Here is a 21,482-nt window from a genome sequence, read left to right as displayed (position 1 = left end):
GGTTCAAAACTCAGACACGCTTCTTGGGGCTGAATCTATCCCCCTGGAAATCAAATCCGCCGTATTGGTCTTGTTTCCTCTCGCCTCTCACCCCTTAAACGTTGCCATTTACGAGAAACTCATCGAAGTTGAATCAAAGTGACTTTTGGGAAGAGATGCCAATATGATCTACAACGTGCTCCGGAAATGTGTAAGTCTACACACAAGGCAACGTTTCTCATTGAGCACCCCCCTCCCCCTTCACTTTCAACTTCCCCTTAAGATGGGGACAGTCACATAGACATTTTTTGAAAATCAAAGAGGAAAATAAATAAATAAAAGCACCCCATCTTGACCACCGACGGGATTCCGGCGTCCGGTGAGGACGACGGGCACAACGCTGCCCGTCGCTCCGCGAACTCCTCCCGGAGGTCGACAAGTTTCCCTTTCCCCTTTCCCAGCACCCGCTGGAGCCCAGGGGGAAGGGGGCGGCCGCAGGCGCCGGAACCGCACGACCTGCAACCTGGGGTCTTTTTCGCTCGCCAGCCGCGCCCGACGCAAGTGCCCGCGTTCGAGACCCGCGCGGGCGCGAACTTCGCGGGGACCCTCGCGCCGCGCCCCCTCCCTGCCCCTGGTCTCACGTCTCCAGGGCTCAGCCGGGGCCGGGCGCCCCCGCCGCGCTCCCACCACCCAGGATGCGAGCCCACCCCCAGCAGCAGCAGCCAGGATGGGGCGGCGCGGGCCGCGGGCCCCGTCCCCGGGAAGGCGCGGGCCCGGCCCCCGGGCGGCCCGCGGCCCCCGCTGCCTCGGCGGCGCCCGGGCGAGCTCACCTGGCGGCTGGCGGCGGCCTCCGGGGCGGCCTCTGGGCGTGGGCCGGGCGGGGGCGACGGGGGGCGGCGGGGGCCGGGGTTGCCGCGGAGGCCGCGGCCGCCCGCCTGGCCTCGCCGCCACACGCGCCGGCCGCGGCCGCCCCCGGGAGTGCGGGGAGCGCGGGGTGCGTGGGTCCCGCGGCGGCGGCGGCGGCGGCGGGGCGGCGCGGCGCGGCTCAGGCGTGGGAGCAGGCGGGCGCGGGCGCCGCCGCCTCCTCCTCCATGGCTGTTTACCCGGCTGCATTGTGGGAGTTTGACCTCCGCCGCCGCCAACCGCCGCCTCAGCTTGCGCCGCCGCCGCCGCCGCCGCCGCGTACGCCATGGGAGCCGTGACTGACGGTGAGGCCCGCTCGCCGCCGCCCGGCCCGCTCCCCGCAGCCCCTCGGTCTCCCCAGTCTCCTCGCCGTCCCCACGCCCAGTCCCCCGGCCTCCCCGGCCGCTGCCGGGAGCCCTCGGCCTCCCCGATCAGACCCCGCGGAGCCCCGGGCTTCCTCGTCCACTTCCCCCGAGGCCTTCGGCCTCTCCCTGGAGCCCCTCGTCGCCCTCGGACTCCCCGGCCCGCACTCCGGAGGCCGCGCCGGGCATGGGGAGGGGGTGCTGAGAGGATCATCGGGGGGGCTCGGGAAGGCTGGAAGCGCTGCGTGGGCACGTGGTACCCGGAAGGGGTCCAGGCTTCGGAGCATGTGGTGAGGGAGCACTTGGTGGGGGTGGTGGGGTCGGAGGAGCGGCGAAGGGGAGGAAGTGGTGCAGGCCCTGGAGCCGGGGGTCCGGAGGGCCTGTGGAGGGCTGGAAGGGAGAGGGAACTCCAGGGATGGGGCGGGGGGTTCGGGGCAAGCCTGGAAGGAAGGGAGAGGTTCCAGGACGAGAGTACTAGGGGTGTCAGCGTCCAGAGGGTGACACCTGGAGGAGTCCTCTGGACGGATTGGGAAGGGGCCCAGACAATGGGGTGGATCGCAATGAAATCCGGGAACTAGCCCTGGATTGGGGGTAGGGAGAGGGAGCTGGGGACCATATCTAAAAAGAATAGATGTGGACGGGATATCTGGAGGACAATCAAGGAGTGTACATGGGGGATTTACGAGGAGCCAGTATAGGGATGGGGCCACAAAGATTTGTTTGTGTGTGTATGTCTTGGGGAGGGTGGATTGTCAGCTGGGGGTGGGGGTGGGGTGGGGGGCGCAAAAGGCTGGGTTGGTGGAAAGTTGTGAAGGCAGTTTAGGAAGGTGGACCGATGCGAGGAGGGCCCCAGGTTGTGGTCCGCAGACTGAAACCGGAAATAAAATAGGATGATCCTTGGGGAAGGTGGACAGGCATGATGGGCAACTAGAGGGAGAACCTAAGAAGGTATCCAGTTAGGGAGGAAGGAAGTCCTTTGGCTTCTGGGAAGGGGAGACCTAGAGGTGCTGGGTCTATTTGAAGAAAGGGTGACCAGTAATTGTAGATGCCCATGGAGAGGCCACTTCTGAAGAGTTGAGGGTAGACAGGGTCTCCACATTAAGGGGCCAGACAATGTGAAGAAGAGTAATATGCCAAATTTGTGGATGTGACAAAAATAGTGAGGTGGGAGGCTCTTAAAGGAACTTCATGGGAAATTTTAACTTTGCTTCATTCCAGTTTCATTTGTTCAGTAGATATTTATCCTGCCTGGGCTGAGCTTTGGGATTACAGCCCAGAACCAACAAGCAAGACATTTTTCTCCTCTGAGGTTACAGTCAGGTGGGAAAGACACATTGGATAATTAGTTTTAAGGGTGGCAAATGTTACCACGGGAAGTCCGAGGTTAGGCACTGTAGAAGCATGTAACACAGATTGCTTATCCATTCTTGGAGAATAGAAAGCCTCCCTGAAAAAATTACTCTTAATCCCAGTTTTGAAGGGTAAATGGACATAGTTGGGCTGGTGTTCCAGGTGGGAAACCATTTGTGCAAAGGCCCCAAAGTTGAAAGAATTCAAAGATAACAAATATTGGCTAGAATTTAGAAAATTATGAGCCAGAGATTTCTGAGGGCAATGGGAAACCTGTAAGATTTTTTAACAGTGGTGTGGTGTGATCAGATTTGCATTTAAAAAAAAACAATCCACACTCTATTATGTGGAGAATGATGAGAGGAAGAGAAAGTGAGGAGCTAAACAAGTTACCTCCCCCACTTGTAACGTTTGTGTATTATTTACCATATGTCAAGCAGTGTTCTAATGATTGTCCCCACTTTACAGATGAAAGTAGGACACAAAGATGTTCAGTAACTTGCCCAATGTTGCACAGGTAGTAAGTTAAAGAGCCAGGGCAGTCTGGCTCAGAGTTCTTGCTCTTCACTGTAGCGCATCCTGTGTCTCAGCTACTGCTGCATTGGTCCTAATGAGCGATAATGGGGGCACGGACCAAGAGGGAATGCAGCGAGTGGACAGGTGGGAAGGAAATTTATGAGGTAGAATGTCAGGACTTCAGTGGTTGAGTGATGTGAGGGGGAGGGTTGAGGATTATCTCAGGTTTCTGATTTGAGTGATTGTGTGCTAGTTAGTGCTACTTCTCTTGTTTATTGAGGTGGAAAACTCCAAAGGAGGGATAGGTTTTGTCAGATGGGACATAGGGAGGGAAGATGAGTTCTAGTAAAGGTATTGACTGCAGTCAAGTGCCCGCCACATCCTTTGAGGCCACAGGAACCCCCACACTGCCACTTACAAGCTGTCTGACCTTGTGCAGGTTAATTAACCTCTTTGAGCCTCAGTTTCATTCTTTCTAAATGGGGATAATAATAAAATCTACCTCATAGGGTCGTTTTGAGGATTAAATGCAATAAAAGTCATAAAGTGCTTTGCACTGTGTCTGACACGTAGTAATGTTCAGTAAATCCTATTAAATGTCAGAGTCAGTTTACTTGTCCCTCCTCCACTTACCTTTGATGAGAACTGTACCTTCTTCCTCTCTCTATCTGCGCAGATTGCTCTTCCCTGACTTTTCTCCCTGGTGACCTCCCATTTATTCTTCAAGACCCACCTCAAATATTTCCCTCTTTTTTCTAGAACCAGTTGATCTTTCACCTATTAACCATATTATTTAATGCATATTGCTGCTGTAGCCCTCAATACTTAATTTACTTATATGGCATATTCCAGGAAATATTTAAGGCAGCTCACCATAGTGAGAAGACATAAAAATAAAATAAATGGATGAGGCAACAGGGCAGAAAGAACATGGAGACTAGGAAAAACAAGAGGAAGTTAGAAGTGGGGGTGATCCTCAAAATGGAAGGGGTAAAGTCTGGTACATTAATTAAGAAAGCTGCAAGTGGCCCTTGTTTCTCTAGCAGTCTGTGCTAAGAGGTAGGTGCTGGTCCACTCTGTGATCTAGTGTTCATAAGGAAGGCAACACTAGATACCCAGGACAAGCAGTTTTTTCTGACTTAAACACTGGAGAAAAGGGTTATCTTTAGGGTCCTCATAAAGAAAAGCCGGTGTCATATTCTTAACCTTTTTCAGCACTGAGGATCACAGTACCGTTTCTTAGCACATCCCTTACTAGGTCAAAGAAGGGTAAATCATAGTTTAAAAAGGCATTCTAAAGCTGATAGACCATGTGGTTTAGCTGGGTAGCTCTGCTGGACTGCCTTAATTCAGGGCAAGGTTTTTTTGCTTGTTTGTTTTAAGAATATCTAGACCATAGAAGAAAGGATGAATTACAGCTTCTTCAGGCAATCCTCTATAAACATTCTTTCCTTAACTGACCTTTGGGTAAAAGCAAGCAGAAGGGAGTGATAGGTGTGATAGGTCAATAAATATCGATTGCATATCTTCTAGGCACAACGCGTGGTGCTGGTTACAGCAGTAAGCTATACAGAGGAAGGCCTGGCTCCTGCTTGGGGAAGAGGAGCAATAATGTGCAATCAAATTAGTAAATAAGATAATTTCTGAGAAAGAACATAATTGAGTTGTGAAATTAAGTTCTGAGAATGAACTAGATGGAATGATGACAGAGAATAATGAGGGAGGGCTGATGACAATTAGTTAAAATAGGGTGATCAAGTATTACCTCTCAGAAAAGTGACATTTAGAGTGAGACATGAAGGGTCAACTGTGTGAAGAGCCCAGGAAGTTATTCCAGATAGAGGCAACAACTAGTGCAAAGGCCTGAGGTAAAAGCAAGCTCTGGGCCTTGTAGAGAAGAGAAGGAAGGCCACTGGGGCTGGATCCAGGAGGGCCAGGACGATGTGATACAAAAGGAGGTCAGAGAAATAAACGAAAGGAGATTGGATTGTCTTCTGTGGCACTTGGAAATGATTGGAGGATTTTAAGCAGAAGAGTTAGTGATCGGATACATCTTTTGGCTCATTCTGGGTTGCTGTGTAGAGAATGGATTCTAGGAAGGCAAGAATGGAAGCAGGGAGGGCAACAAGTGTTCCAAGTGAAAGACGAGGCAGGCGTGGGTTAGGGTGATGGCAGTGGAGAAGACTGTTAGAAGTAGATGGCCTCGATGTCTCAGTCATCCTGGAAAGTTCTTGGAGGAGTACCAGTACCTGTCTTTGGAGCTTAGAGGAGGGCCGATGTCCTCTTACAAATCTGAGGTGCCTGGCAAGGTGTGTCCCCTCATCTAATCCTTACATGTGGGTCTGCATATCCAATTGGACTGGGAGCTCTTGGAGGAGAAGCTCTTTATTTCCTGCACCCAATACAAGGACACACTGGTTAATTTGAGGAACTGTCCTACCTCAGAGGGAAGGAGAGAGGCACTATCTTGTTTTATCTTTAGATACTAAACTGTAGATATTATTACCAGTGCTATCACTTTATAGATGGAAAAATTGAGGTCTTGAGACATTAGTGACTTACTGTCACCTAGCTAGTTATTGGCAAAGCCATTCTCTCTCCTTCCCCTGTTGCCAGCATTTTGGCTAACTGAGAAACAGTTTAGATGTTGTCAGTGTTAATTTAAACTATGTTCACAGTTTGTATTTTGTATGTGTTAATTTAAAGGGTGTTAAACAGTGTTAGTACCCTGATAGAAATAATTTCAGAAGCACTTTTTGCAGTACAGAGAACATTAGGTAGATATATTGATATGCCAGAGCAACAGATGGGAGATGAGAACGGGATGGTGGGAAGCAGGATGTGGCTGTACATTCCATTTAATAGAGCTTGTTGGTTTTGACTGTTTTTTTTTTTTTTTTAAATTAGAAAGCATAATGCATGAATATCTGCTTGTTAAAACTTGAAATAATGGTTTTTAGTATGCCTATGAACAATATGATGGAATAATGGAACTGTACTATGACTTTCTGATAATGTAATTGTGTATGTTTTCCTATGACTGCAGAGATGACACTACTCATCTGTAAAAGGAAGATAATAATACACACTTTATAGGGTTGTTTCAAGGATGAAGTGTGATCATATATGTAAAGCACTTCGAAGCTGGGTGACCATTTAATTTATTGTCCAAACCAGGACACTTTTCGGAGTGAAAGGAAACAAACGAGACATGTGGTCATCAAATAGGAGTGTATAAATGCTGTACAAGTGTCTGCTGCTGCTGTTATTCCTATTTCAGTTGCTGGTCCAATGTTAGATATTTGTGGGCACAGGATTTGTTTGTCTTTTTTTCACTAGTGCCAATGGATTTGCCCACTTTGTTCCCTCATCTGTGGCCCCAGCACAGGGGTTGCTGATGCAGTTCAACTATCAAATAATGTTTCTTTAGCCAAGACAAATGGTTTCTCAAAACAAGATTGGCGTTAGCACCAAACTCTAAACATTTAAATAAATCTAGAGAAGAACAAAGGACCCCAACACTATTTTTTTGCTTTTCTTTTGTTAATTTTTAATTTAATTTTGGTTTAAGCAATTTACTTTGGCATCAGCAATTTATTTAGACTGGTCCAAAGTATCTCATGAGAGATCAATATTTACATGGAGGAATCAAATCATCTTATTTATTGTTCTTTCCACCTACCTTTTTTGTGTCTTCTTAGAATTTTTGGCCTTAGAAATTGTTTTAATGATTTTAATTAAATTTCTTGAAAGGAGAGGCCAGGTGTTATTTTACCATAAGGAATCTAACACAATGGGATATATGTAATTCATCTTAATAACTGGTAAGCAGTGGCAATCCAATGATAAATCTACCAGAAATTTGCATGCACGTTGTTTTTACATGGCCTTAGTGTCTCCTCTTAATAGGTCAATTCAAGCCAGTTTTCGTTTTTCTCATTAACACATCATAGATTTATTAAAGAACATTGATTCGAATTTTTAATACAGAAAAAAATGAAGAAAAGTACCTCACAGTGACCAATGAGGTCACTACTCAGATAACCACTGCTGATTTTTTTTTAAATAATGTGTCAGAAAATTCAAGAAGAAACGTACAAAATGACAAATGAAAACCTTCTCTAAATCTTTCACTGTTATCCCCTCTCCCCAAAAGTAATCACTACAAACTGTTTTAGTGTACCCTTCCAGGATTATTTTTAAATGCCCACAAAAGGTAAAAAGCACCTTCTCTGGTGCCAGATTCCTGAGTTTGAGTCCTAGCTCTGCTACTCCTTACTTACTGTGACATTTAATTTGGGGCAAGTAACTTTCAGATTCTTCATCTCTAAATTAGGGGTAATACAGAGTAATAGCTACATTATAGGGCTTTTGTGTGGATTTAGTGTGTTTATACGTGAAAAGCCCTTAGAACAGTGCTTAGCATGTTGCGAGCATTATGTATCTGTTAGTATACCAGTGTGTATATACACTTCAAAATTTTGTGCAAGTGCTTCACACTTTCCTGTGTTATACTTCTTTCATTAATGCTATATCTTGGAACTCTTTCTACCTCATTTTGTATCAGTGTTTAGTTTTCTATTATTTTTTTAAAATTAGTCTCCTATTAAACATTTAGTTATGTCTAGTTTTTTACTCTTACAAATATTACAATGGAGATATTTGTATAGATGTCTTTACATACTTCAAGAATAATTTCTAGAAGTCAGGTCAAAGGCTTTATGTATTTTTATTTTTGATACATATTGCTACACGGCCCTAGTAGCCAGCTGTTTTTTCCCTTGTAATCTTGTCTCAAATTGTTATCCCTTCCTGTGCTGTTCAGTTTGGATCCAGAGTGTTTCGGAACACCAAGGAAAAGCCAGTGGTGGGTTTGCGAGCCTACAGAATTCCTTGCTAAACTGCCTTTAGAAAGGAAATGCTAATCCTCATTGGTAGATCACAGGATTACTGTTTCCTAAAGCAGGTGAGGTTGCAGTGCCGTGAGGTCTAGCAGTTCGGGGAGGCCCGTTGGACGGTAGCTTAGCCCTAGGAGGAGGTTACATAACATGAGGCTTTCACCACTGTTATCAAGCCTTGACCTGTCCCTAAAGAAGTAAGTGTTTTGGAAATTGTTCCACCATTATCTTCCAAATTGTTTTCCTCTTTCCTTTTTTGAATATTTGCTCCACAGTGTTCTGAAAACTTATTTTGTAATCAACGTTTTAATAGCTACGGTGAGGGAATAACAATTACGGGTTTTAAAAGGAGTGTTAGTCTGGGTTTCTGAGAGATTGTCCTTTCCATGCTGAAATGAGAACGCAGTTAAAATGGCTGTGTCATCGGACCAGAGGCTTGGAAATGGAGAGTTAGTCTAGTGACTGTAAAGGAGTCATTTCTTCCTGCCTCTCCGTTTATGGAAAATGGCGTATTAAAATCTAACCCCTTGAAAGGACTTTTTGAGGCTTATTTAGTGTCATAAGTAATTTCGTATTTCTTCTAGCTATAGGTTGGCATATAAGACAAGGAGTCTAAAATACACCCCAGTTTTTCAAGTAGATATTTGCTTATCAGCATACATGTGTCATAACTGCTTTTAAAGTAATTTTGAATGGCAGGCATTTTAATGTGATTTTGAATGGCAGACATTTTGTAGGTGTAATTATGGTACAACATATAACTGAATCCAGTAGGAAATTTTCCTGCAAACCTAAAGTCAGGTGGAAAACCGCCATTCTTAGGGCAGATGTTGAGTATTTTGGTTTAAAAGCTCTTTCCAGATGGTGTTGATCCTCATAGTCAGCAAAGAAAGTAATCATGACAACTAAGGAATGATGTTGATAACTGATAACATCACTAAAATAGTTTCTAAGTCATCTTTGCTGTTTTTATAGGGTGGACCAAGGCCCACCAGAATTATTAATATTAGCATTCAAATGGCTTACAGAGAGCTTCAAGCATGTTAATAATTTATGAAGTCAATGTATATAGTAAACAAAACATGTTGTAGGTGTGTTCAATCTAGAGCTCATTGATGAGGTGCTATTAAAAATAATAATGCTCCTGTCTTGTGTTGTGAACTGTCAGCAGCAGGCCATCTTTAAACTTAAAAAGAATAGAGGTTGTTTTCAAACTGGCAACTTACCCTTTTGTTTTACTTTGTTGCTGTTAGAGCTCTGTTCTGTACTTTATATATGTTATTTCAGTAGTTCTCATCTCCAGAGAATTTTCTTTTTTTAAAAAATTTTTTATTGAAGTAACATTGGTTTATTACATTATATAAATTTCAGGTGCACATCATAATATTTCAACTTCTGTGTAGATTACATCATGTTCACCACCAGAAGTCTAATTACCGTCTGTCACTGTACAAATGTGCCCTTTTACCCCTTTCGCCCTCCTCCCTGCCTCCTTTCCCTCTGGTAACCACCAATCTATTCTTTGTATCTTTGTGTTTGTTGTTGTTGTTTTAGCTTCCACATATGAGTGAAATCACACCGTATTTGGCCTTAGCATAACATTCTCAAGGTCCGTTGATGTCACAAATGGCAAGATTGCATCTTTTTTATGGCTGAGTAGTATTTCATTATATATATATACCACATCTTCTTTATCCATTCATCCATTGATGGTCACTTAGGTTGTTTCTAAGTCTTGGCTGTTGTGAATAGTGCTGCAGTGAACATAGGAGTGCATATATTTTTTCAAATTAGTGTTTTTGTGTTCTTTGGATAAATACTCGGTAGTGGAATTGCTGGATCATATGGTATTTCTATTTTTAATTTTTTGAAGAATCTCCATACTGTTTTCCATAGTGGCTGTACCAGTTTGCACTTCCACCAGCAGTGTATGAGGGTTCCCTTTTCTCCACATCCTCTCCCAACATCTGTTATTTCTTGTCTTTTTAGTAATAGCCTTTCTGATGGGTGTGAGGTGATATCTCATTGTAGTTCTGATTAGCATTTCCCTAATAACTGGTGATGTTGAACATCTTTTCATGTGCCTATATCTCATTGTAGTTCTGATTTGCATTTCCCCAATAACTGGTGATGTTGAACATCTTTTCATGTGCCTGTTGGCCATCTGTATATTTTCTTTGGAAAAATGTCTGTTTGGATCCTCTGCCCATTTTTTTAATTGGGTGGTTTGTTTTTTTGTTGTTGAGTCCCAGAGAATTTTCTAAGCTGCAACTGTCTATGCAGTTTAAGCTAGAAATACCATGACCTTGCAATATGAAGCTTAAGACAGAAGCAGATTTTTGAGAAATCATAACTGGGCAATACTTTGTTTTCATAAATGCATAATATATATCTACATAGGTTTATAGATATATGTATAGATATATCTTCAACATTTGCTCACTTTTTAACATTTTTAGGATGATACAAGTTGTGGATTCAATTTAACATAAAGATAACATGTTTTATTTTTGCTTTCCTGCTATGAACAAGCTTTGTGCTTCTTTGTATAATTTTATTTCCATAAAGTTTCATGGTAGTCTTCAAAGTAGGTAGTTTTATTTCCATTTTACAGATGAAGTTAAATGTTGGTCATACACATGCATACACACAAAGTAAACACTGTGGACTAACCAAAACATTGGCCCCCAGTTTTTGACTTCTGGCCTATGAGTTTGGCTGTAAAGAAATGCTCTTAGACGAAAGAGGGATAGGGCTGAAGTGGGAGAAAGACCTGTGAATGCTTTGACAGCGTATCCTCTGTGCTCCCAGAACTGGTCATACCACACTCCTACTCATGCCGCCAACGTTGTCATTGGCCGCTGCCTTTTCCTAACCAAGTCTCTCAGCCGTAACCTGCCTTCCAGGACCTGTGATTCTAATCTCCTCTACTTTTAATTTGTGCCATTTTTGCTCCTACTGCATGTGTTTTGGTAGCCTCCTAACTAGCCTCCCTGCCTTTGGGCTTTTCCCAGTTGCAATCCATTTTGTGCACTGCCTTCAGCTTAATCCTCCTAAAAAATCTTGCCCATGAATTTATAGCAACTCCCAGTTGCCTACCAGCAAGGTCCAAGTCTACTAGTATGGCATTTACTAGTGCGAACTCACACAATCTGACCTCTGACTGCCTTTCTGTCCTTGGGTCCTGCTGTTTATCTTCACTCATCCAGCCTCCCTAGTGTTCTAGTGTACTCCTGTCCCAGATCCAGCCTTCCATTCCCCACCTCTGCTGTAGCTCAGACCTTTCTCCTTGCCTGGCGTGGGGTTAGGGAAAGGACTTTAGTTTGCTTTCTTTTTTCCTTTTTTTAAAACAGTTTTATAGAGGTATAATTGATATACAAAGAGGGGCACATATTTCATGTGTACAATTGGGTGTGTTTGGACATATGCAAACACCTGTGATACCATCACCACAATCATAGCTTCTTTTGCAAACAACAGCTAATAGATTTTGAGTACTCATATTGTTCAAAAAATCAAATAATATAAAAAGCTATTTCCCCATCTTCCAGCTTATCCTCCATCTAGCCTACTTATACTGCCCGTCTCCCTTGGTAACCCCTTTTATTGGTTTCTTGTGTGTCATTCCAGGGTATCTGTGGGAATATAAGCACATATGAATATATATTCTTATTCCTTTTCATTTTTATATGAAAGGAAGCATACCATACATACTTTTCTTTATCTTGCTCTTTTAACAAGTTATCTTAAGTGATCTCTCTATATCAATACATAATGTTTCCTTATTCTTTGTTTTTTGTAGCTTTGTAGTATTCCATCATATTTTTATACCAAAATTTATTTAACTAGTCCCCTGTTGATGGACATTTGGGTTGTTTCTGATCTTTTTTTATTACAATGCTTCATTAAGTTATGGGACATGTCATATTGCATATGTGCAAGTATATCTAGGATTGTTGGGTCAAAGGCTATATGTTATTTGACACTTTGATAGATATTGTTAAAATGCCCTTTAGCTTTTTTGATTGATAATTTTTGAGTATCAGAAAAGTAGCTCAAATTCCACTTCCTCTGATGCCCCCGAGCCAAAGGGGACCCCTCCTAATCTCTTCTACTGTGTGCCTGTGTCACTCATTTAACAATCACAGCCGCCTCTGTGTGTGCATTCAAATGTGTGTTATTTCTCCAACTAGAGTGAAAGAGCTCAGGTCTTTATTTCATGACCTCAGAAGTTAACTCTGGTACCTTATGGACACATCTGCTCATTGATTAAATATTCATGTCTTTTGTACAAGTAGAGAAATCTCTGCTATGGACCTGAAAATAAGATAGTTGCCTGCTAGTCCTTGCTAGTCTCTTATTGAGACCAAGCTCTTTGGAGGGCAGATGGTCCCGTGCAGTCACCACAAATCCAACTTAAAAGTACATATTGAGCATCAGAAATGTAAAGACACAGTGTGAGAGGCTGGAGAGGAAACAGAATGAACAAGGTCACGTCATGAACCTTTTCCCCAAATTTATTTGGCCCGTACAGTGTTTTAAACACTTCTCAAAAACTTTTGTAATTGGGATATTACATACATATATAAAAGTGCACAGATCTTAAGTGTACAGCTGGAATGATCACAAAATGTGTTTGAAACATTTTTAGTTAGTCACTAAACTTTAAAAATCTATTGAAAAACCAGCTCTGTTAGTAGCTTCCCCTTTAATCAGAGTACTCACTCTGTTTCCCTCAGATGTTATCTGCCTATTCCCTGAATGCATTTACATTCGAAGTCCCTGGTCCTCAATAAACTAGGAGGCCTAGGCATTTGGGAGGATGATGGGTTCCTTGGGGACTTGACAAGAGCAGAGACCAGCGAAGGAATTGCAAAGCAAAGCAAAGGAATTGAACAGCATCAGTGCTACCAGACTTCTCACCCACTGAATGTTTACTTTTATTTTAACAAAGTTAAAACATGTTTGTAATAAAAAAAATCAATTCATTTTCTGCATTTTAATCTCTTCAAGGACTGTGTTTTATTTGTCTCAGTCTCCTCAAATAACATTGTTGGTGGTTAAAAACTGAAAGCATTAGTTTGTATTTTAAAGTGTAAAATTAAAACACTGAATGAATCTGTAGCTTGAGCAGCCTGTCAAAGCCGTGCCTCTGAGAACAAAACCCAGTTCTAAAAATGTTTATCTGATGTTGTCACAGAACAGATTTTAAAACTGGAGCCATCTGCCTTCCAAAGTTTATCTCCGCTGCACCTGCGCTCAAAAATACTTCTGCCTACACACAGGAACTATTGTTTGAAGATTTTGCTGTTGATTCATCATGCAGACTCTCCAGGAATTATTCACACTTTAAAATTTATTTTTAAAAAGATAATGCATGTACATGGAAAAAACAAACTACAAAACCATATAGGAAAACTAAATCTTTTCTCCACGTCTATCTGAGGTTCCTCTCACCAGAAACAACCACTTGTTTCTTGTATATCCTTCCAAAGATATTCTCTGAATACACAAACACGTACATGTGTGATGTGCACACACATACACTCAAAGCCTCCCCCTTTTCTCCTCAAATGGCAGCAACCTGTATGTGCTTCTCTGCACCTGTTTTGTTTTCATTTTATTTAACATACCTAAGGAGATTTTTTAGGCATCAGTATATACATCCATGCTATTCTTTTGGCTGCATGATATCACATTATATGAATGTTTCATTATATGAATGTTTCATAATTGAATCACCAGTCTCTTACTGGTGAATGTGTAGGTTTGCAATCTTTCTACTACAAACAGCACTGTTAAGAACATCCTTTATCTTTGTGCGTGGGTTCACATGTGTCTAAAGGAGGAATTCCTAGAATTGGAATTGTTGGGTCAAAAGGTATGTGCATTTTAAGTATTGTTTGTTGTTGCCCAGTTGCCCTACAAAGAGTGCACTGGCTTACGTTCCATCAGTGTATGTAAGAGCAGTTTCACAACACCCTTGCCAACACTTTTATTTTCAGGTCTTTCAATCTTTGCCAATCTGGTAGATGAAAATGATAGTTTATTGTGATTTCAATTTGCCTTTCTCTTGTTATGATCCAGCATTATTTTGTCCAGCAAGAACACTAGCTCAGGGCTGCCAGACAGGCAGATGGGGGTCACACTTATGACTCACCATTATCATCTGCACTACTCTTCTATTCCTTTTTCCCTTTTTCTTTTCCTTGGAGCAAAAGTGAGACCGACTTGTTACAAAAAAAAAATCCTCATGGGGAAAGAAACCTTACAGATATAATAATTAAATTACACTTTTTTTTTTTAAACAAATCCATTCCTTTTTCTCTGACTCATCTCTCATTCTCTTTTCCTAGTCTGCCACTACTTCTTTTCAATCTTTTCTTTCTATTCCTTTTACCAATACCTCACACTAGTCTGAGACATGAACACTTCGGACTTCCTTCTCTCTGGACAGGTTTTTCCAAAAAAAGTTCTCCAAGAATTAATTGGTTTATTTCCTTGGTGATACCTGAAAATTATTTCTACTTAACAACCCAGCAGTAGAATGCCAGTTCTGTGAGGGCAGAGCTTTCCACTACTATAACCCCAATAGACAATAACTTTATATATGTATATGTAATATATATATATAATAGTAAAACCTACATAACATAACATTTACCATTTTAACCATTTTTAAATGTACAATTCAGTGGCATTAAGTACATTTAGATTTCAGTAATTTTCTTTTGGATGAATGAATGAGTAGTGATACTGGTTATTTGTTCCTGAAAGTTAACAAGAGCCCAAGTGTCATTTTAATTCACACTGTTCTTTCCTCCAGATGAAGTCATACGGAAGCGTCTCCTAATTGATGGAGATGGTGCTGGAGATGATCGGAGAATTAATCTGCTAGTGAAAAGTTTCATTAAATGGTGCAACTCTGGATCCCAGGAAGAGGGGTATTTCATTTCACTGTTGTTTCTGTACCAATGTCCTGATGTGGTTTAGACCATGTATATATATAGTCCTATTAATATTTCTAATTTTCACTCACCTTAAATGTCCAGTGGAGTCAACTCTTAGTTAATCAAGAGTAGATTTCTCTAGCCTTTACTTCTCTTCAGAGGCCTGCTCTATGTTTATTAAAATGTGCTGACGGTGTAATAATAAGAAGAAATGAAGATTAGATTCAGGCTCATTAATTTAGTCACTTTTAGCAAATAAGTGTTTAGTATAAAAAAATATCTAAATGGAGTTTTCTCCTTTTTTAACGAGCTAATAAAAAGTTGCTGCAAGGTATTATATGTATTTGATAATTTTTTAACTTAGAAAAACTTTCCTCATTTGAATTGGCTTTTCACATAGATAAATAATTGCATACAGTGAAAAAATTGTGAAAATAGAATTGTGAAGATAAAAAACTATCAATCAAAACATTTAAAAAAGTATTTTAAACAATATTCAAACAGTTGTTTGAATTAAGCTTATATTGATAAGAACAACAGACCCATCTTTGCATTTGTAACTACAGCAGTTTATAAATTCAAGTATATACCACATTTAGAAAAAGAAAGCATAAGGGACAGATATTCTAAATTATTTTAAATAATGTAAATGATTCTCTCAGAACTTGGTATAATTTAATTAGCGAATCTTTGTCTGTACTATAACAGTTCAACTTTGGCAAGCCACAAAAGTCCTTATTTTGTCTCTCTCTCTTTTTCATCAGATACAGCCAGTACCAACGTATGCTGAGCACACTGTCCCAATGTGAATTTTCAATGGGCAAAACTTTGCTGGTATATGATATGAATCTCAGAGAAATGGAAAATTATGAAAAAATTTACAAAGAAATAGGTAAAGTAATTAATGTTTCTATCTGTAATTTTAATTTTTATGGTCTAAAGGACACAATATCTGATAATATTTTTCTTTGGTTTCTGGTAGAATAATAGCAATAACAATATTAATAGAAAAAGTACAGTGAATGTTAGCTATAAAAATATATCTTAATATGATATAATACTTTGGGTTACAGCTATTTTTCAAATGCCAGCATCTATTTAATTAGCAATGGAACTTAATTTAAAAAACACATTTAAAAATTGAAAATGGATGGAGATTATACATGTTGTTATAACTATCTTAAAAAAACCTTTTTGTATAGAATGTAGCATTGCTGGAGCGCATGAAAAAATTGCTGAGTGCAAAAAGCAAATTCTTCAAGCAAAACGAATACGAAAAAATCGCCAAGGTAAAGGTTTTGTGGGATTTAAGGTGCAAATACTTTATTACTGACTGGTATTTTCATGCAGTTTTTAATGTCATGAGGTAAAATCTTCAGCTAGAGTCAACCTGAATTATAAAAAAGAATTAGGAGCCAAACTTAATTTTTAAAAGTATATTATACTTTAAAATAGGGGAGAAAGAAGACTATACTGAAAAAAAATTTTTTTGCTGGATTGTATTGATCATCTAAGTATTCTTAAGTATTTGTTTTTTTTACTCTCTTCAGCAAAGGCAATTTACACAAATACACCAGATTTAGGGTTTTGTTTGTTGTTTGTTTAATGGAGCTACTTTGAAAAGAGGAAAAAGAAAAGAATTTAAGCCCAGTGAGTTTTTATTAAGTACGAAGCAAGCAAACATTTATAAGCTGCCTAAATATCAAATAAGAGGAAGGTTAAAGTTTAGTTTTGTTTTGATGTCTTTTGTTTTTAAATTAAGGTATGTCTTTATTGCAGCCTATAAAAACCATTTTAAAATAATTTTTAATGGAGGGGCATTGCTTCTCTATAATATAAATTCAAAGAAAGGTAAAAAATATAATGTATAATTACAATTGTGATATATATATGAAAGACTAGAAGGAAATAGAAAATGTTAATGATTATTTTGGGGTTGTAAGTTTTTATGGCTTAGGTTCTTCTTTTTTTTTACACTGAGAATGTATTATTTTGTAATCCAAAAAATTTTTATTAGAAATCATACTTCTATTGAATTAATGTGCTGATTTCCAAAACAAGGAATTTTACTTTTTAATGAGCTAATTAAGATGACGTTTAATTCCTTATTTTAAGTTAGTTTTTGAATTCAGTCTAAAATGCATGTGGTCAATTTTCAGTGGCCAATTTACAGCAAGATATACCAACTTATTTAATAATTAATATCAATTCTAAAATCATTTAAAAATATTTTACAGTGTTTTTATTGATTAATGAGGCTTTTAAATGAATGCTGCCATTCCTCATTTCATAAGAAAGGTTAACAGGAGATACATGACTTATATTGGAGGTCTCAGTAGAGCAGCAACAAGGTTCCTGAATTTTAAATCATTTCTAAGTTTCTGAAATCTTTACTTTTAGAATGAGGGAGAAGTGTAATTTGCTTTGTCTAAGATCTGAAATTAATGGTGGGATATATTTTCCTCACTGATCTTTTATTTACTGGGGAAATAATGAATGAGATCCTCTTCAGAATCAGTCCGCTTGATGATCAATAATGACTTAAGTTCACTCTGCTTATCTGGCCTCTTATGCTCTTCCCAGGGATAAGTGAATGGAAAAACAGAGTGGGAGCTAAAGTCCTTGTTTGGAACAATCTTGAAGTCCTATATCAATACAGTTATGGTTGAATCAAGTGAAACTGGCAATATTCTTTCCATCCTTCAATGTTTTCACTTCTGTATGTACTAGGAAATTGATTAGGAGAGATTTGTAATATTAAACATGTTGTTTTGATATCCAGGTTCAAAAACCTTAATTTGGCAAATATCTTTATATCTTTCAGAATATGATGCTTTGGCAAAAGTGATCCAGCATCATCCAGACAGGCATGAGACATTAAAGTAAGTTCAGCACTTTACATTGAAAGGAACTAATCTTTATACATAAATGTTTACATGCTAGCCTATAGATTCCATTTGTTTCCATTTGTATTATGTTTCAAAAGGAGGGACCAGATCTTCAATGTTACATATTCTAATACTGTTGATTAGATTTTTCCTTCCTCTTGCCTAACTGCCTATAGTTCTAAAATAAATGTGTATAATATGCACCAATACAAAAGTGGATAAATAGAACATAGTCTACTCATACAGTGGAATACTAAATAGCAGTTAAGATGAATAAACTAGATATACACTTATTTTTTTTATTTTTTATTTTTTTGTGAGGAAGACCAGCCCTGAGCTAACATATGATGCCAATCCTCCTCTTTTTTGCTGAAGAAGACTGGCCCTGGGCTAACATCTGTGCCCATCTTCCTCTACTTTATATGGGACGCCGCCACAGCATGTCTTAACAAGCGGTGCATCGGTGTGCGCCTGGGATCTGAACCGGTGAACCCCGGGCCACGGCAGCGGAGCACACGCACCTAACCGCTTGCGCCACTGGGCCAGCCCCAATATACAGTTTTTAGACATGGATCTCAAAAACTTAATCGGTGAAAAGAAAAACAGAAGACATATAATGAATTTTAAATTATTCCTAAGTTTCTGAAATACATACAGAATAATGACCATTTATAAAAGTTAGAAACCCCTAAAATATTATATACTAATACTGTATATTATTCAGATACAAATATATGCATAAAAAAAGGATTGGAATGATATAGTGATTGCCTGAATGGGGGGCAGAGGGAGAAAAAAGCCTGGGATAGAGGACGGGGGTGAAGGTCAAAGGGTATTCCAAGTTAATCTGCAATGTTTTATTTCTTTTATGGGGGAAAAAAGACTTGTAAGTATGACAAAATGTTAAAAGTTATCAATTTTGGGGTTTGTTATTCTATTATCTATGATTTCCTGTACTTTAAAAATTACCTAAAAATATAATTTTAATGAAAATAAGAATATATTTAGGAGTTAAGAAGAAATCATTCTTAGCTTTAAAAGTCTCACCATAATGGAGGGTTATAACTCCTTATCCTTTTTAATTTTTAAAATGCTACATAGTAACTAAAAAGTTAGATATTAATTGTGAATTCTGTTCCCCCAATTAGCAAAATATAACACTGGTTTATTTTTTTCAGGGAACTAGAGGCTCTGGGAAAAGAACTAGAGCATCTTTCACATATTAAAGAAAGTGTTGAAGATAAGGTATTTGCATATAAATGTTAGTCTTGTGATATGTGTATGTTTATAGATCAATGTGTATTAATTTTTTTCTTGTTAACACAGCTGGAATTAAGACGGAAACAATTTCATGTTCTTCTTAGTACCATCCATGAACTTCAGCAAACACTGGAAAGTAAGTAGAAATAGTCTCAACATGAATGTTTATGCAGATTTTTAAATAATCCAGGAGTGTGCCTTCTAAAACATACATCTTAAAGAGAGAGTACACCCTCAGTTTCAGATCAGGAGTATAGCTGGATGACATTAGAAGGTGTTTATATTGTTCTGCTTTTTGAATGTATGTAGAAAAGCCTGAATTTGTAGTAATATATGATTTAAATGCACACCTAGTGATTTAAATTAAGAGAAATTCAAGAATGATAGATTTGGAGTTTTTCTTGGTTTATTATAGTTTATTGCTATAAAGTAACGATTCAGGACCCAGGCAGGCAATAAGTGAGTGAAGTAATCAGTGGATAATCACATTTGCATACTCAGGGAGTGAACAGGAACAGTGGGTACTTTGGGGAACTGGAGACTTGCTCTTCGTATTGACTATAGCCAATTGGAAATTTCTGTGTTATCTGATCTTCTGATTGTTTTCAAGAAAAGCCTAAGACCTAGTTTTGTTTGTTTTTTTAGTGACGTCTTTCACATAAATTTTACATTTTGATTCAACTAGTCAACAACAACAACCAAAACAGCACTTTTAAAAGCAAACACTTGTGTGAGCCGATTCCAGTCATAGGCTGCCATTTTACCATCTTTGCTTTAAATATATTGGCGAATAAAGGATAAAAATGTTTTCATGTATTCATTAAACATGTAATTAAAGCAAATTTGACTATGATATTATGTTTCTTTCTCAACTGCAGATGATGAAAAGCTCTCAGAGGTTGAAGAAGCTCAGGAAACAAGCATGGAAGCGGACCCTAAGCCATAGACAGGCTAGTTGCTCACCGTTTGCAAGAATATTGACGTGGCAACATGATCTTGTGTGTTTAGAATTTGTAGTGCTCTTGAGATATTTAAAGTTTTGGCAGTGAACTACTTTACTTTTAAATATTAATGCACAGTTCATTTGTATTTCTTCACACAAAGGAAAGTGACTTCAGTATGGATTTGTTTTTATTGAAATGCCTTTTTTTATTCTTAAATTTAAAAAGTAGGAAGCAACATCTAGAAATATTTAATAAAATATTTTCAAGCCAGATATATTTGTGTTCATTAGTATTCTAGGTAGTTTTTAACTAGTAACATTGATTTGTTTACAAAATAAGTTGAAGATTGTGAGAAAGTGGTTTTTCTAGGATGTACAGGAGAAAATGAGTCAATTTCTGGAAATTGTTACCACTTCTGTAAATGGAGTCCGTGAACAGGCTTCCAGAGGGCTCTGAACTTGTGAAATTATGTGCAAAATGTTTGTGGAGTATGCTCATTGTGGGAGAGGTTCCATGATATTAAGAATCACTAGTATAAGAGGTAATTACAAAATGGAAAGTATATCAATATGCATTTCTCTCTAGATCTCTCCTTAATATTTGAGCAGTGTGGTTGTTAAATGTTTTGTCGATATGTTTTCTCTCCACTGTTTTGTTCTTTAGGAGTCATTTTCAATAGAAAAAAATGTATTAATAAAGTGAAGAGTTGTTTGAGATAAATAGTCTAAGATGGTCTTGTATAAAGGATTTTATGATCTTTTTAAAAATTAAGCTAAGGCTGAATCACTTACAATTTTCTTAAGTACTGAATTACATGTTCAATACTTGTCAGATTCCATCCTTATCCATTTATTTTAGTTCAGAAACATGACACTTTGCATGAATCATATCTTAATAATGTTATATTTTTGTAATTTTAATAAGAATTCTTATCTTTAAAATGAAAGTTTAAAATTAGCTCAGTAGTAGTCATATTAAAAGTGTCATAATACCTTTAAATGCTTCCTCTAATTTCATCTGGTAAATCATGGGAGAAATTTCTTTGCAGAATTGCTATGCTCTGAGAAATGTTTCTATTTTCCATTATTAGTCAGAATTATGAAGCAAAAATTGACTCAGAATTAAAAATCAGTTTTTCACAGAGGACCTTTTTGTAAGGACTTTTGGTCAGAATATCCTAAAAGAATCCCCCCCCCCATACCACCATTGATTAATTCACTGGAGAGATTTATTCAGGATTATGTATCAAAAGATAAGAATCTTGAGCCAGCCCTGATGGCCTAGTGGTTCAAGTTCAGCTCACTCCACTTCGCTGGCCCGGGTTTGGTTCCCGGGCACAGAATCACACCACTCATCTGTCAGTAGCCAAGCTGTGGTGGCGGCTCACATAGAAGAACTAGAAAGACTTACAACTAGAATATATAACTATGTA

The 21,482-nt window shown here is 39.1% G+C and overlaps 1 protein-coding gene across 2 annotated transcripts; it reads left to right on the top strand.

The window, feature by feature from the left end:
• The first annotated feature begins 1,088 nt into the window (after positions 1-1,088).
• THOC7 (THO complex subunit 7) lies at positions 1,089-20,770 on the top strand. 2 transcript variants are annotated; one of them, XM_004419887.3, is made up of 8 exons: positions 1,089-1,187; positions 14,835-14,952; positions 15,723-15,850; positions 16,161-16,247; positions 17,783-17,840; positions 19,025-19,091; positions 19,173-19,242; positions 19,985-20,770. In XM_004419887.3, the coding sequence occupies exons 1-8, from the start codon at positions 1,169-1,171 to the stop codon at positions 20,050-20,052; spliced, it is 615 nt and encodes a 204-aa protein (XP_004419944.1). In that variant the 5' UTR covers positions 1,089-1,168; the 3' UTR covers positions 20,053-20,770. The 2 variants fall into 2 exon arrangements, with proteins under 2 accessions (XP_004419944.1, XP_087287410.1); XM_087431284.1 differs by lacking the exon at positions 1,089-1,187 and adding an exon at positions 1,227-1,534.
• Positions 20,771-21,482: the final 712 nt, after the last annotated feature.

Source organism: Ceratotherium simum, chromosome 5 (genome assembly GCF_057802395.1).
Source record: "Ceratotherium simum simum isolate JZ-2026a chromosome 5, ASM5780239v1, whole genome shotgun sequence".
In the NCBI taxonomy this organism is placed as follows: Eukaryota; Metazoa; Chordata; class Mammalia; order Perissodactyla; family Rhinocerotidae; genus Ceratotherium; species Ceratotherium simum.
Note: the sequence above shows the minus strand (reverse complement) of the source record. Positions and strands in the feature narration are given on the sequence as shown.

Coding starts and splice junctions, on each gene's coding strand:
- THOC7 (XM_004419887.3), top strand. Junction 19,092..19,172: donor AAGAAAGTGTTGAAGATAAG/GTATTTGCATAT, acceptor TTGTTAACACAG/CTGGAATTAAGACGGAAACA. Junction 19,243..19,984: donor ACTTCAGCAAACACTGGAAA/GTAAGTAGAAAT, acceptor TCTCAACTGCAG/ATGATGAAAAGCTCTCAGAG.